Source organism: Hibiscus syriacus, unplaced genomic scaffold (assembly GCF_006381635.1).
Source record: "Hibiscus syriacus cultivar Baekdansim isolate YM2019G1 unplaced genomic scaffold, ASM638163v2 tig00111199_pilon, whole genome shotgun sequence".
In the NCBI taxonomy this organism is placed as follows: domain Eukaryota; kingdom Viridiplantae; phylum Streptophyta; class Magnoliopsida; order Malvales; family Malvaceae; genus Hibiscus; species Hibiscus syriacus.
In genome coordinates, this window is record NW_024063015.1 from 108,907 (window position 1) to 123,711 (window position 14,805).

At 32.5% G+C, this 14,805-nt stretch overlaps 2 protein-coding genes and 1 pseudogene across 2 annotated transcripts; 2 read left to right on the forward strand and 1 right to left on the reverse strand.

Annotated features, from left to right (window-relative positions):
• Positions 1 to 3,633: 3,633 nt before the first annotated feature.
• On the forward strand, positions 3,634 to 3,763 carry LOC120155637 (annotated as a pseudogene).
• A 330-nt stretch (positions 3,764 to 4,093) lies between these two features.
• LOC120155612 (riboflavin synthase-like) lies at positions 4,094 to 6,086 on the forward strand. The gene is made up of 2 exons (XM_039167129.1): positions 4,094 to 5,001; positions 5,921 to 6,086. Exon 1 carries the CDS (start codon positions 4,140 to 4,142, stop codon positions 4,980 to 4,982), a length of 843 nt encoding a protein of 280 aa, XP_039023060.1. The 5' UTR covers positions 4,094 to 4,139; the 3' UTR covers positions 4,983 to 5,001; positions 5,921 to 6,086.
• Positions 6,087 to 6,439: 353 nt separating this feature from the next.
• Positions 6,440 to 9,778, reverse strand: LOC120155607 (probable protein phosphatase 2C 25). Its single transcript, XM_039167125.1, has 4 exons — positions 9,035 to 9,778; positions 7,775 to 8,139; positions 6,913 to 7,149; positions 6,440 to 6,822 (listed from the first exon to the last, which is right to left on the reverse strand). The coding sequence occupies exons 1-4, from the start codon at positions 9,360 to 9,362 to the stop codon at positions 6,586 to 6,588; spliced, it is 1,167 nt and encodes a 388-aa protein (XP_039023056.1). The 5' UTR covers positions 9,363 to 9,778; the 3' UTR covers positions 6,440 to 6,585.
• Positions 9,779 to 14,805: the final 5,027 nt, after the last annotated feature.

Below are 14,805 nucleotides of genomic sequence, written 5' to 3' on the forward strand. Positions count from 1 at the left end.
AGGTGGAGGACACTTACTAACAAGATGATAGAAGAGCACCCACCGAACAAACAATACGTACTCCTCATCATTATTGATGGATTCTCTAAGACAATACCATAAAAAAGAAATGGTAATTATCCATGACTAGTAATAGGTACCTTGCATCGAGACTTCCTTAAGAGGATATCGATGGTAAAAGAAATTCTCAACCTTATGGACGGAACAAGGATGTGATCCCATTAACAGAGATAACAAACCATTATAAAAATCTAGCAAACTAAAACAATATTTAAGCAAAGGACTACAACAGACAATAGACGTAACGACTTTTAATAAAAATCTAGGGCACTGCCGACATCCACTCGGGGACTTAACCAACGCCTTATTAATGGCTAGTAAACACCAGTATCCTAACCCCAATATGAAATTACCTCCATGATATTGACGATAGGTAGTTAGAGGTATTTGGGAGCCGCCCATTGCAGATGATAGCAACTCACCATATAGAATTCGGAGCATATTAGAAAAGTCTTTATCTTAATTAGGAGAAGCAATAAACTCCAAATTCTCTGATTGCGCATAACTAAGTCCCTCAGAGGATGGATCCAACCAAAAAAAACTTGACTCATCTGACCACGATAAGGGGTCTGATGATACTACTTTGACTTAATTTGTGAGAATACACTGAAATGATTCCTGAAAATCAATAAAAACAAACAAAAGCCCAAAAAAACTGTGAAAGCCATAGATGATTGCAATTGCCTTTCATCTAGTCGTTAAAGAAAGGACTACGATGACCATAGAAATCCATCTCTCAAATGTAGATGCAGTGGGCGACTTCGGGAGGGGATCCCAAGGAGAACGGGAAGGAGAGAATTTCAGAGAAAAATTTGGAGAGAATTTCGATAAGGTTGCATATTATTAAGGGAAAAAATTATCATTAAGGTTACATACCTCAATAATTGTATGTTAATAATTAAGAACAGTTCTATTAGCACGAGATTACTTTAGTTATTAAATGAACCATTTTAATTTGACTAAACTAAAAATAATAATTTATATTTTTGTATTTTAAGTCTCTAAACTATTATTTTGGTCATAATAGATCTTAAATTATTATATATGATCAAAATAAATATTTAAACTTTTTTTTATTGAAATAAAGCTCTAAACTATATATATTTTTAAACTCTTAAATTATTTTATTATTAAAATAAATATTATGTGGCATATCAACATCTCATTACTGAAAAGTTTCTAATTGAAAATATAATAGAACTTCAAATTATTATATAAGAATTTATTTTGATCAAAAAATAATTTAAGGACCTAAAGAAAACAAAGTATAAGTGGGAGACTTCTTTACTTTAAGCTTTTTTAATTTTATTTTTCTAATAAACATAATTATAATTCTTTAACGATTAAATAATAGTTAATTATTTATCAAAATTTGTAATTGTAATAGTTAATAGTCATTTTTAACGGTTTGGTTAATTTAAATTATTTAATATTAATAATTCAATTAATTAATCTATAAAATATAACAAGTATATCTATTAGACGACTATAGTTAACGATTGTAGATTAATCTGAACACCCCTACCTCTAAATGACCAAAATATGATAACACGAAAACGTAAGTATCAAAATGAAATTTTTATAAAATCGGTAACTCAAACAGAACAGTCCAAAAATAAAAGGGAGCATCGTCCATGTATCAATATTGTAGGTGGTTCTCCCGTTGACTGAGATCAATCTGCAGATGCAACTAGGATTGTAAATGAGACGAGACAGATCGCGAGCTACTCGAGATCGACTCGATCTTGGCTCGATAAATACTCAGATCGAATGGACTCGACTCGAGTTCTTAACGAGCCGAAACGAGCTACTCGATATTCGACTCGAAAAGCTCGTGAGAAGCTCGAAAAAAATGTTATATTATAATTTTAGATTTTTTAAAATTACATTATTAAAAATATATTAAAAATAGATTATTGATGAATAAATATTCTTGAATTGAAAATGGTTAAAAATTATTTTTAATAAATATTCTTATTTACTTTAAATTAATAAAAAAAATTATTTATCTAATGACAAATATTTAATATATTTCTAATTATAATATTTCTAATAACTATTTTTTAAAATTGTTGTTATATTTTGAGGTTTTGGGTTAAAATATCATAAATATCAAGGGTTTGAGCATTTAATATCAAGATATTATATTGTACTTACCTCATAACTAATTATGTGATAAGGTTTAGGATTTAGGGTTTAGAGTTTATGTAATAGGATTTAAGGTTTAGGGTTTATATGTTAGGGTTAAGGTTTAGGGTTTAGGGTTTAAGTTATGCACATGAAGGTAACTTACAAATTATGCAAAATGATGTTGTGTGACTCATAAATAAATCATTAACATACTTATACATTAACATATCAACATGCAAAATAAATATACACAACTAATTAAAGAAAACAATCCTAAACATGGACTAAATAAAGAAAAACCTAAATGTGAGGACTAATTTAAGCTAAAATTTAAACAATTGAGGGATTTTTTTGTACAAAATGCATAAATCTAGAGAGCCTAAAGCTAATTTACCCCTAAGGTTACGATGGCTAAACGATAATTAACCCCCGGAGAAGAAAAAAGAAATGAAAACAGGAATCGAAAGTCAAGAGGAAGATTAGTTTGGCTAAAAAAAAGAAGACCTTATGCTCATACTCTCTTTGTCAACGCCAATAACAACACCAACATCAGCAATGTTATTTTTATTAGATTGGATCCTACACTTTTCCCTCTCCTCTCTATTACCATATTTCTATATGATTGTTTCTTAAATGGTGCCTTTTTGTTTATTATTCTTCTTCTCTTTTTCTAGGGTTGTAGAGGCAGATGGGAAGAACAGTGATAAGGCTAAAACTATGCGATCAAAACATTCTGTCACTGAGCAGAGGAGTAAGATAAATGAGAGGTATGTGTCCATCTTTTTATCATTAGTTCATTTCCATGGAAATTGGAGGTTTTTTAGCCTTACCCTTCAACTAGTTCTCTTTGTTTAGGGAGCTAAAGTTATGACAATTGCATAAATCATTGATTGTAATGGCTTAGGATAGGTTGATCCCATGAAAGTTTTGAACTTTATTACTGCAAGGTCTACTTTTGTTATGTAAATATTGTTGCTACCTAGCTAACTCACTTAATCATGAATTCAAGATGATTCTACTGAGCTTTTATGGAAGAGATCTCTTTTTGTGTAAAGCCATCCGATTATGCTAGAAAGAAATGTTAAGTTCAGTTTATAAAACGTTTAAGTACTTGAAATGGCACTGAAATTTCGGTGCTTGTTCCATGTGAAATGACCACAAGTGCACTGAATCCTGTGGAAGTTGATCCTATCAGAGATGAAGATGCGACATCCAAAGCTATGGATCAGCAACCTGAGTCGGCGAACATGGGAATGCTATGTCAGTTTCGGGTGATAATGTGTTTGGTCATTCACTTCATAGACTAGTGTCTAAGGTTCAATCAACTTTCTTATCAGTAATGATCTTTTACTATATCTCAGATTTCCAGTATCCCACATCGGTAGTTTTAAGAAAGTTTTGCGCTGGGATATTATAAAAGGCGAGGATACTCAGGGTAAGGGCAGCTTTGTGCTGGTGCAATGACGCAGCTCATGAGGTTCTAACCGATGCGCGTCAATTGCTAGTTGAAAACTATTTTCAATTGAGCTTGAATCGAGCTCGAAATTGAGCTTGAATCGAGCTCGAAATTGAGCTTGAATCAAGCTTAGTTTCGAGTTTTAATCGAGCTTAGTTTCGAGTTTTAATCGAGCTTAGTTTCGAGTTTTAATCGAGCTTAGTTTCGAGTTTTAATCGAGCTCTTGAATTTTTTTTGAGTTTGAGCCTTTTCGAGTTCGAGTCGAGTTATAATATTATTTTTTGAGTTCGAGTCGAGTTTAAAAATTTTAAGCTCGCGCGTTTTTAAGTCGAGTTTACATTTTAAGTTTTCGAGTTCGATTCAAGTTCGGCATTATTCGAGCCTCTACACCCTAGATGCAACATACAAGGGTTTAAGATTGAGCAGTTTGGACTTCAGACTGAAGTTACTTTGTTCTGATTTCATATTTTGGTAGAGAAGCAAAGCAAACAAGATGGCGATCTCGACATCTCTGAATTCGCTCTCCATAATCCCCAAAGTCTCTCCTTCTAAACACCCAGTAATCTTCAACCTCCTTCAAACTCCATCGTCCAGAACTCGCCTCAAATTCAACCCCATTTTCAAACCCTCCTCTCTTTCTCTTTTCACCCAACCATCCAGACTCACACCCAAGACCCAATCTTTTCAAACCCCCATGATCCTATCCCTTTTCACCGGCATCGTCGAGGAAATGGGTGAAGTCAAGCAATTGGGTAAGGCCGATCATGGCGGCTTCGATCTCAAAATACTCGCCAAAACAGTTTTACAAGATGCCCACCTAGGTGACAGCATCGCCGTAAATGGAACTTGCCTGACCGTGACGGATTTCGATACTCATTCGGGAGAGTTCACGGTTGGGTTGGCTCCTGAAACTCTGAGGAAGACCTCATTGAGTGAACTGAAACCTGGGTCATTGGTGAATTTGGAGCGGGCCATCCAGCCCACGGGTCGAATGGGGGGTCATTTCGTGCAGGGACACGTTGATGGGACTGGGGTGATAGTGGGGAAAGAGGTGGAGAAGGATTCGTTGTGGATTAAAGTTAAGGCTGATAAGAAATTGTTGAAATATGTGGTGCCCAAAGGGTTTATAGCTGTGGATGGGACTAGTTTGACTGTGGTGGATGTGTTTGAAGAGGAGCTTTGTTTCAATTTTATGTTGGTGGATTATACTCAACACAAAGTGGTGATCCCTTTGAAGGAAGTTGGGCAAAAGGTGAATTTGGAGGTTGACATTCTTGGCAAGTATGTAGAGAGGCTTCTTAGCAGTGGTTTTGTTGATTCGATTAAAAGCTCGTGACCTGCAGAAAATTTTCAAGGTAAAAAGTTTGGGTTTTTCTTCTTCTGGTTTATCATTGCATCAATATCATTAGTTTATGCTTGCCTTAAGTTTGTTGCAGATTTGCGAATGAGTTATAGTTCTGTGTCGTACTGCGCTTATCCTCCCATTAATTAGTTAAGAGGTTCGGAAGTTTAGTTTAAGGATTGTACCAAATGGTAAAATAATGCAGCAGATAACAGTTTCTATATTTAGGATTAGAAAGATGTTAATCGTTTACTGGTATTGATTTTAACACAGTAGTATACATGTATATTGTTTTGAAGGGACACAGGTAAGGGCTTTGGTGCCCTTTGTTCTTACACCCACCCGCACACGTTTGTATATATATAGGGGCGGTTCCAATGGGGCAGGCAGTGGCCTTGGTTCTGGTTATTGTTAGGGAAAAGATTGGTAAAACTGAGCTTGTTTCCTTTCTTTTCTTGTCTCCATGACCTCTACCAAAGGGGATGTTAATGTTATATTGAATATCAATGATGCTTTCTTGGCGTGAAATAGTATATACTGTGGTGATGTGTAAATTTGAAGGAAAAGAAGAACAAGAATTTCAATTTTAATCATCCAGGAATAAGCACATCAAGTGTCTGCAGTTGCTTTAATTGTTAGCCCTTTAAGTCTTTTGGTTTCCGTTCATGCATTTTTTTGATGTTGTATTTACCATCTTTTGCTTGCTCTAAATAAACTGCCTATCTGAAACACCATTCCTATTGCAATTTCTTTCGTTTATCTTTAGATCAAAAAAGATGCAGTATGTATAGATTAACATGTAGCATCTGTTAATTAAGTTGTTTTGTACTCAGACGATCACTACAAGGTGTATTCGTGTTTATGCTTGTTTAACTGGAGAATGTAACTACCTTGTCAATCCTGATCTCAACACCCCTGTTCTGGTTTTTCAGGTGCTCTAAACATCAGAGAAAAAATTGAGAACTCGAAGTCCAAAATGTAAAGTAAAATTTCAAAATCTGGAATCCAAAGGCAAGAAGCTTCGTATTGTTGATCGTTTGATATCAGCCAAGTGTACTTTTATTAGGGGATAAGCTTCATAACTAGAACTTTTTCAGCATCTTGGGTTAGGTCTACTACTTCAACCGACTGACATTCAATAAAGTTGCAGTTGTCTTGGTACATTTTTTTTTCATTTTTGAATAAAAAATAGAATTCTGGCTTATTTATGGAGATTGATTGGATCAACAATATGTATTTGGTCCCATAGTTGCGCCTTTCATGCTGCTTAAAGTAAAACATGTGAATTCTGTTTGGTTTCTAGCTACAGTAATTAAGATCATAGAGAATCCTTAATTCCGAAGACCAATAATGTTATCACTTGAAAGAACATGAAAAACAAGGAGCTTATCTTATAGGGTTTAACATCATAAGTTGCATATAAAAGTAAATGACAATAATGAAAATTAGCTCAGATTATTGTTGCTTGGTAATTGGAAAAAAAACTTCAGAAACAGCTACCAGTTGGTTTTTTTTGGAGGGGGGGGTGGTTATTTCAAGTGACGGTATTGATTCAAATGATAAGGCCCGTTTATTTGCTGATATACATCATCAAACCTCAGAGAATGTTGAAGTTTGATGGTCCGATAGTGTCGACGAATCCCCGTACAGATAGCTCAGGTACAGACATCTTTGTACCAGACGATTCATGGTCTATGAAGATGACAACCACCGTAATATCGTCATGGAAAAACCGTCGAATCCCTTTATCGACCTTCTTAAGATCATCATATCTCATCTCCCTTTTCCTTGCTGCCTCACTTAAAGCCGTTTTAACAAGCCTTCTTGCAATTCCCTAGAATTTTTTGGGTAGGAAACAGGAGAGCGAAATAAGAGACTTAAAAGTTCGATAGTAAAAAGCCAATGCACTGAAAATGGAACTTACTGCTCGTGGATATTTATAAACTATCTCGATTGCCTGCTGATTTGTCAAATGTTCCCAAAGTCCGTCGGACGCGAAAATGAGGAACTTATCACTTGATTGTAACACTCTGGTGCACAAGGATGGTTCTGCTGTTAACACAGGTCGACGAATGGGCTCGGAAAGGTGAAATCGCGGGAAAGAAGGATCAAGAGAAAACTCAGGCCGCTTCAAGTATGCATCTCCTATAGATCTAGATACCTGATATCCGTTCATAGTAATTCAAGGTAAACACAAAGAACATAGAAAAGTCAAAACACAAAATGTATTGCTAGCAAACTAACATCAAATCGACCTCCAAGTGAGGATCAAGAGAAATCAGACTTTTCGAAGATAAACGTTCATATCAACTACAATGCACACAAGCTTACTGAATGTGCTTAGTGTATCATACCAGTCAAAACAATGAGTTCTAGAAAAGTGGAGTATTTCCCAAATGGATTACATTACAAAGATAGTTCGAGCTAAATCCATTGAGTGACCTCAGTGGTAAAAAGGAGGGTTATTCTCCCTAAGTCTTGGGTTCAAGCAGTTGTGTTTGTAGGGTGTGTGCACGTTGTTCACCGGCAAACGCAGGCCGCCATCAGAGGAGCAAACAAAGAAGAAGCTTGAACTTACTTGTTCAAGGATGTAATCATCGCAAACAATCTTATAACTAAGCAAGCAAATTATGCTTCAGTTTGCTTATGTAAAGAGATCCAATTAAAAAGAAAAAGAAAGTATACCTTCTTTTGTTTGTGTGTCCTAGTTGTGGTCCCCATAAATAACAGCATATACATCATAGCATAAAACATGGAAATCAGATGATGGAGAAAAGTAACCATACCTGAATGATGCCCTTAATACGCCATACTCCATGCTTCATAACAACAATATGAGAATCATCTGGATGCAATGACCTGAGTTCCTGTCTCACCTCCTCTATACTTGCATTATGATCTCTAGTCAACTGCTCAGCAACTATCTTGTTCGATCTACCTAAATACCCAATTACAACTCGAGAATCGCCCAAATTAGCAACGTATAACGTTCCCCTCCATATAACTCCAACCAGACAACAAGATCCTATTGCTGCGATTAATGGTTTTATTCCGCACGACCTACGTACAAGATTCAGAAACTCATCTTCGGTTGCAGAGAAAGCACTTTTAAGTGTATCTTCAGAGATGGTTCCATCTGCTCGAGCAAACCCTGTTGAATGATACATCAAATGAATTACATAGCAATAAAAATCCGTAGCTATAAAAGCATCCAATACAAACTAGATGGCTAATGTACTTCCAAAGTAAGACCACAATACATACTCCTCGTTATAGGCTCCACCAGGCAGTAAAGAGAACTAGCAACTATAGAGCCATGAGCATATTCTAATGAATCTTATTCGAATATCACTCTTCTCTTTGATTATCATAAAGAACCAAGGTCCACTATCAAAGGAAATTAGAAAAATGAAATGAAAATCGGGCTTCTCCTTTGTCATTTTGATGACGAAATATCCGGTCCCAGGTATATTCTGATGAATCAAATTCGATACTCTTGATTTGTTTAGCAGATATTGAGCTTTCAGAGTCAACTTTAAGTTGCTTTGTTTGTTGCAACTTGAAGCCACAACAATTTTATATTAGAAACAAAATTTACATTTACCAAGTTGGAATTCCAAATAATATCCAAATCAAATGTGGCATCGCATCATTTTATCAGTAAAGTCCAAGAAAAACAGACAATCAGACAAATTTTTACAATCAAATGTGAAAAAAGGAAACAAGCAATTATATTTACAACAAACTCATAACAATCAATAAAATTCTAAACAAAAGATGATTCAAGATGGCTTAAAATTCATATAAAGTACAAGAAAAATATCCAATTTTTAATTTTCTTTAAAAAAATAGATAAAGTACAAAAGCCCAACGCACCAGTCACAGAAATCACAACATAATTAATTAGCACCAATTAAAAAATCAACAGGAAAAGAAAAAACTAGTCCTCTAAAGTAAAAATCATTTGCAAAATCAAAAGATAGCAAGAAGAGAGAAAATAAGAAAATTGACAAACGAAGAAGAAGAAGAAGAAGAAGAGAAGTTACTAATAAAGTTTTGAAAGAGATGATCGGAGATAAAGCGAGAAGCATCAGGGCCGCCATGTCCATCGTAGACACCAACAAAAGTAGCATCTTTGCCGGTCTCAACTTGACTATGATCTTCAATGATCTCATTGGCTTGAACAACAGCAAATGAGAAATCACCATAAGAGTGTTTCTCAAGGTCTCTACACCAAAGAAGTGAATCACGTAAAGATGAAGAATCTTCTTCAAGCTCATTATTACTGGTGTTGTTATTATCCTTGTTCATACGGGCATATCGACTCACTGGTCCCCAACAAGCGAAAGCTATCCTTGCTAACCATGAAAACATCCCTCATTTCCTTTAAAAACAATACCCTTTATTAAAAATCACTTCGGAATAACAAAAGGTCGAAACTTCAACTAAAAAAAGGGGCTTTTCAAGGTACGGATAGTGAAAAAAATTTAGAATCCCACTACGGTTTGCTATCAAAGGAAGTGAATTCCGATCTGGGTTTCTTGAAACAGCGAGGAACGTCCAAAGAATTGATGAGTTTTAAAGGAGTGGCTGTTAGAGAGATGGATCAAAGAAGAAGAAGAATTTGATGGATCAGGGAGACATAGAAACAGTGGGAGGAGAGTTCTAAAGAGGAAAGACCCACATTTTGGGGGATTTGTGAGAACTGAGAAGCAACTGGAGATTTTCTTCTTCTTTTTTCCTTTTTAATTTCTCTGCAGCGAAAGAAAAGTTGACGAAGCCTATGAGCAAATAGCAATGCTTTTTCTTTTTTAAATAAATAAAACAGAAAGTTGTCTTTTTCAATCGTTTTTCTTTTCTTTCTTTGTAAAATCTTGGGGCAGCAATTACGATAATGCCATCAATATTCAATATCAGATCTGGGACCCTCTCCTTTTCTTTTTCTTTTCTTCCCAATTCTGGCTGGGAATGTAAAATCATTTATAATGATTCATTTATTTTACCGAAAACGTTTTTTGAAAAGTATATTTATAAGGTAAATTATATTTTTTTAAAAATATTTTTTAAAAATTATTTTATGATGTTTAAAAAAGATTGTTTAAATTATTTTTTCACTAATTGATAAATTTTTAAAAAATTATTTATTATAAAATAAATAAAATAAATAATATTATTTATCATAAAATTTAATATTATTATTTTTAAAATATTAAAATAATTTATTTATTATTAAAATATTATTTTTATAATTTTATTAATAAAAATATTATAAAGTATATTAATTATTTATTAAAGTAATAGTGTTATATTATATTTTGAAAATATTAATTCGCATATTTTAAATATTTTTATTAAAATATTATTATATTAATATTAAATATATAAATAATATTATTCATTATTAATAATTTAATAATATTATTTCTATGAAATTAATAAATAATATAAATTTTATTAATAATTTATTATATATTATTAAAATAACAATATAATATCTTATATTATTATAATATAATTGATTATTTTATTATAATATTAAAAATATAATATTATATTATTATTAGAAATATTAATAAATATATTTTAAATATTTTAATAATTAATATTTTGATTAAAATGATATTAAAATATTTTATTAATATTAAATTCATAAAATAAAATTATTTTGAGTATTTATTCTTTGAAGTGAAAAGTTTGGAAAATGACTTACAGAAAATCAGACCGTAAGTCATTTTTCAGAAAACACAAAAGAAATTATGTTGACCAAGAAAATGTTTTACGTTAAACAACTAGTTTTCCTCCAACCAAACACTGAAAAATGAAGAAAACATTTTCCGGAAGACCCTAAATTTAATTTTATTTAAATCTAAATCTTCTCATCATATTTTGATACAAGATCTCAAGTTTTAAAATTGCGTAAAATGGACTATATAGATCCATTGATAAATATGAACATGTTATGCTAATGGAATACATTTCCTTTAATGTTATTAAATTACATTTCTTTGAAACAAAGCCTACCCTATTTTTCTTTCTTTGCCATTAGTGTAGATCCTAATGTTTCACTAGTTTTGCTACATTAAATCATTATTTTGGAGGATAATTTATTAATCATAAATAATAATAAAAACACTTTTTTACTAATATGCAACGGCAAAAGAAATAAATATTTAAAAATAAATATTTAAAGCCTTTTGAGTGCGTTTAGTGTATGAATTTGAAAGTATTTATGTTCAATATAATGGAAGTGTGAAAGTAAGAAAATAGAACAACATATAAGTAGAATGCAATAATGGTAAAAGGAGATGTATGTTTTTCTTCAAAATATATAAAAAGAGATGTATGTATTTCTTCATAATATATAGAAAGAGATGTATGTTTTTCTTCATAATATATAGAAAGGGAAGTTCTACGGTGTGACACCCTTAATATACGGCTAAAGAAAGGCTCTACCGATTTTATTATTAATTTTTTAACAAAACCGGTAAAAAATTACCTAAAACATTATTATTTTTACCTAAAATATTAATATTTTTTTAACAAACCCAGTAGCGTTTTACCGGATTTGTTAATAAAACTGGTAAAATGCTCAATAATAACAAAACCGGTAGAAATAATAATGTTTCTGGTAATTTTTTTATCGGTTTTGTTAAAAAAATAATAACAAAACCGGTAGAACTTTTTTTTAGTCATATATTAAGACTGCCGCACGTGATCATTTTCCTATTTTCCATAGACTAAAAAGGACCCAAAATCATGCAATTGTGACTTGTTCACAACTGTTGCAATAAATTATAGAGATCACCATCAAACCCAAGTGAACCATCAAACTCAAGAGAGTCAACTGCTCATCATTTCTAGGGAAGTTCTGCTGTGATATGGTTAAAATACGGCTAAAAATGACATGATTGGTTAAACAAGTGACTGATTAAAATCGATACCATAAATGTTATATGATTTAACAGGAAATATTATTTGAGTTGGTAATAAAAACAATAATAACCGGTTATGTTATCGTCCTATGTAAAATACGCCAAAAAAATATAGACGATAACATAACCAGTTAATTACTGTAAACATTATCAAACATAATAACATATTAGGTAGCGCTTATATAACGTAATAGGTAGCGCCTTTTTAAAGCTGATGGGGCTTTGAAAATCAGACGATAACAAAATATGTTAATTAATTAAGTTGTTATTATTATTATCAACATATTAGGTAACGCCTAAAATGTTACCAAAGTTTAAGCTGATAGAGCCTTAGAAATTCGACGATAACATAACCGGTTAATTACTTGAAACATTATCAAGCATGATAACATATTAGGTAGCGCTTATGTAATGTAATAGGTAGTGCATTATTAAAGCTGATGGGGCCTTAGAAATCCGACGATAACAAAATAGGTTAATTACTTAATTTGTTATTAGTATTATCAACATATTAGGTAACACCTAAAATGTTACCAAAGTTTAAGCTGATGGAGCCTTAAAAATCCGACGATAACATAACCAGTTAATTACTGGAAACATTATCAAGCATAATAACATATTAGGTAGTGTTTATGTAACGTAATAGGCAGCGCATTATTCAAGCTGATGGGGCATTAGAAATCCGACGATAATAAAATAGGTTAATTAATTAATTTGTTATCAGTATTATCAACATATTAGGTAACACCTAAAATGTTAACAAAATTTAAGCTGATGGAGCCTTAGAAATCCGACAATAACATAACAGGTTGATTACTTTATTTGTTATCAAGCTTTATCAACATATTACCATGTACATTGTTTACGCATATTATCATGATACCGATTTACTTTAACCATTTTTATTGGAAATTAATCTATTACTTTAAAGTAATAGGTTTCGAAATTATAAGTATGAATATATATGTTTGTTTGTATGTGTATGTGTCGATACATTTTACGTGCAGATTGTTTGAGCCTTTAAGTGGAATTAACAAAGTTAAAGTTGATGGAGCCTTAGAACTGACGATAACATAACCGGTTAATTACTTGATTTGTTATCAAGTTTTATCAATATGTTACCGTGTACATTGTTTACTCATATTATAATGATATCAAATGACTTTAACTGTTTTCATTGTCAATTAACCTATTACTTAAAAGCATTAGGTTTCGGAATTATAAGTATGTAAAATATGTATATGTGTGTGTGTGTATCGATACATTTTACGTGCAGATTCTTTGATCTTTTATGTGTAATTAAAGTATCGAGACCGATATAACAAAGTAATGATACATATATAAAAGTTTACGTTATTATCATTACATAGGTATAATTTTACCGTGCGCCTTGTAAATTTAACTATTACTTCTACAAAGCTCTTTATATATGGGTTATCAGAATGTTGGATTTATACATAAAGAAATCTACAATGCACTTGAAAGAGGTAAAGCAAAGGAAATCATCAATGGGTTTCAATGCACTAATTGGTTACTTTTAACCGATACATGGAGTATCGATACTTGGACCTTTCCATATGTTTCCTTGTATCGTGTACTTGAACCTTGCCAAACAGTATGTAGAATAGAGTCTCCCACAAGCCGTGGCCAGATTTAGTTCTATAGTTGGGATTATCTAGGTTAATCATGTTGACTGCATAGTCAATAAAATCCCCTTGCAGGGTCCAAATGGTAAGCTAAGAATTGGTAAGACAAGCTTTCTTTGAGGGTTTAGGGACTGAACCCCTCATACTTAAGGAGTGCATGATTGAACATTACATATAATAGTTGTATTCAGTTCTTGAAGAATTGTTCTTCATTGTATATAAGGATAGTTGTAATGATATACGTTCACGTTTCAAAACCAATAAGTTAGATGCATGTAGTACCCTATATCCTCGAGGCAGAGGACAAGAAATCTGACACTTAAATATTTACCAAGAGCGGTAGCTTCTACTCTATATGAAGACTGAACCTAGAATCAACTTCGACATTATGCCTATACTACTAAAGAGAACCTACTGAATGAAGGGATTTGCATACAACCACGAGCATTTTATGGGAAACCCAAAGTATGGGTTAACCCGAACATTTCTATTGCAGATTTTTTAGCGGAGTACTTGGGATTTCCAATAAAATGCTCACAGTTGTATGCAAATCCTATCATTCTGCAGGTTATCTTAAGCAGTATAGGCATAATGACAAAGTTGATTCTATGTTCGCTCTTCATGCAGAGCAGAAGCTACCGCTCTTGCTAAATCTTTAAGTGCCATATTTCTTGTCCTCTATCTCGAGGATATTGGGTAATGCATGCATCTAACTTATTGGTTTCGAAATGTGAACGTATATCATTTAAGATATCTTTATATACAACGAAGAACAATTAAAGAAATGAATACAACTATTGTATTTAATGTTCAATCATGCAATCCTTACCTCGGATGGGTTGAGTCCCTAAACCCTCAAAGAAAGATTATCTTACCAATTCCTGGCTTACCATTTGGACCCTGCCCTTCGAGTTTTATTGGCTATGTATTCAACATTATTATCAGCTTCCTGCATCATTTGGTATTCAGTCATACTGTCAAGATTTGAAATTTGTAATCAATTAAAAGTTATTAAATACTTTAATCCATTTACCATTTCAAGAATAATTACATAAATACATTGATACTTACTAGAAGTACATATATCCACCCAGTGGTTGATTTCGATTTTCTTCAATGTTGATACTCTCGGGCTCCATTTAAAGGTCATCATCTTCGCGAACAAAGATTAAACTTTCAACCTATAATAAGTTCATTTCAAGGTCATCATCTTGCGAACAAATGCTTCTTTACTTAGAA

Bases quoted from the DNA above. Each gene is read 5' to 3' on its own strand.
- LOC120155612 (XM_039167129.1), top strand. From the start codon at position 4,140: ATGGCGATCTCGACATCTCTGAATTCGCTCTCCATAATCCCCAAAGTC.
- LOC120155607 (XM_039167125.1), bottom strand. From the start codon at position 9,362: ATGTTTTCATGGTTAGCAAGGATAGCTTTCGCTTGTTGGGGACCAGTG. The intron at 8,140-9,034 runs GTAACTTCTCTT...ATCATTCAACAG, and splicing joins TCTCTTTCAAAACTTTATTA to GGTTTGCTCGAGCAGATGGA. The intron at 7,150-7,774 runs GTATGGTTACTT...AACGGATATCAG, and splicing joins GTATTAAGGGCATCATTCAG to GTATCTAGATCTATAGGAGA.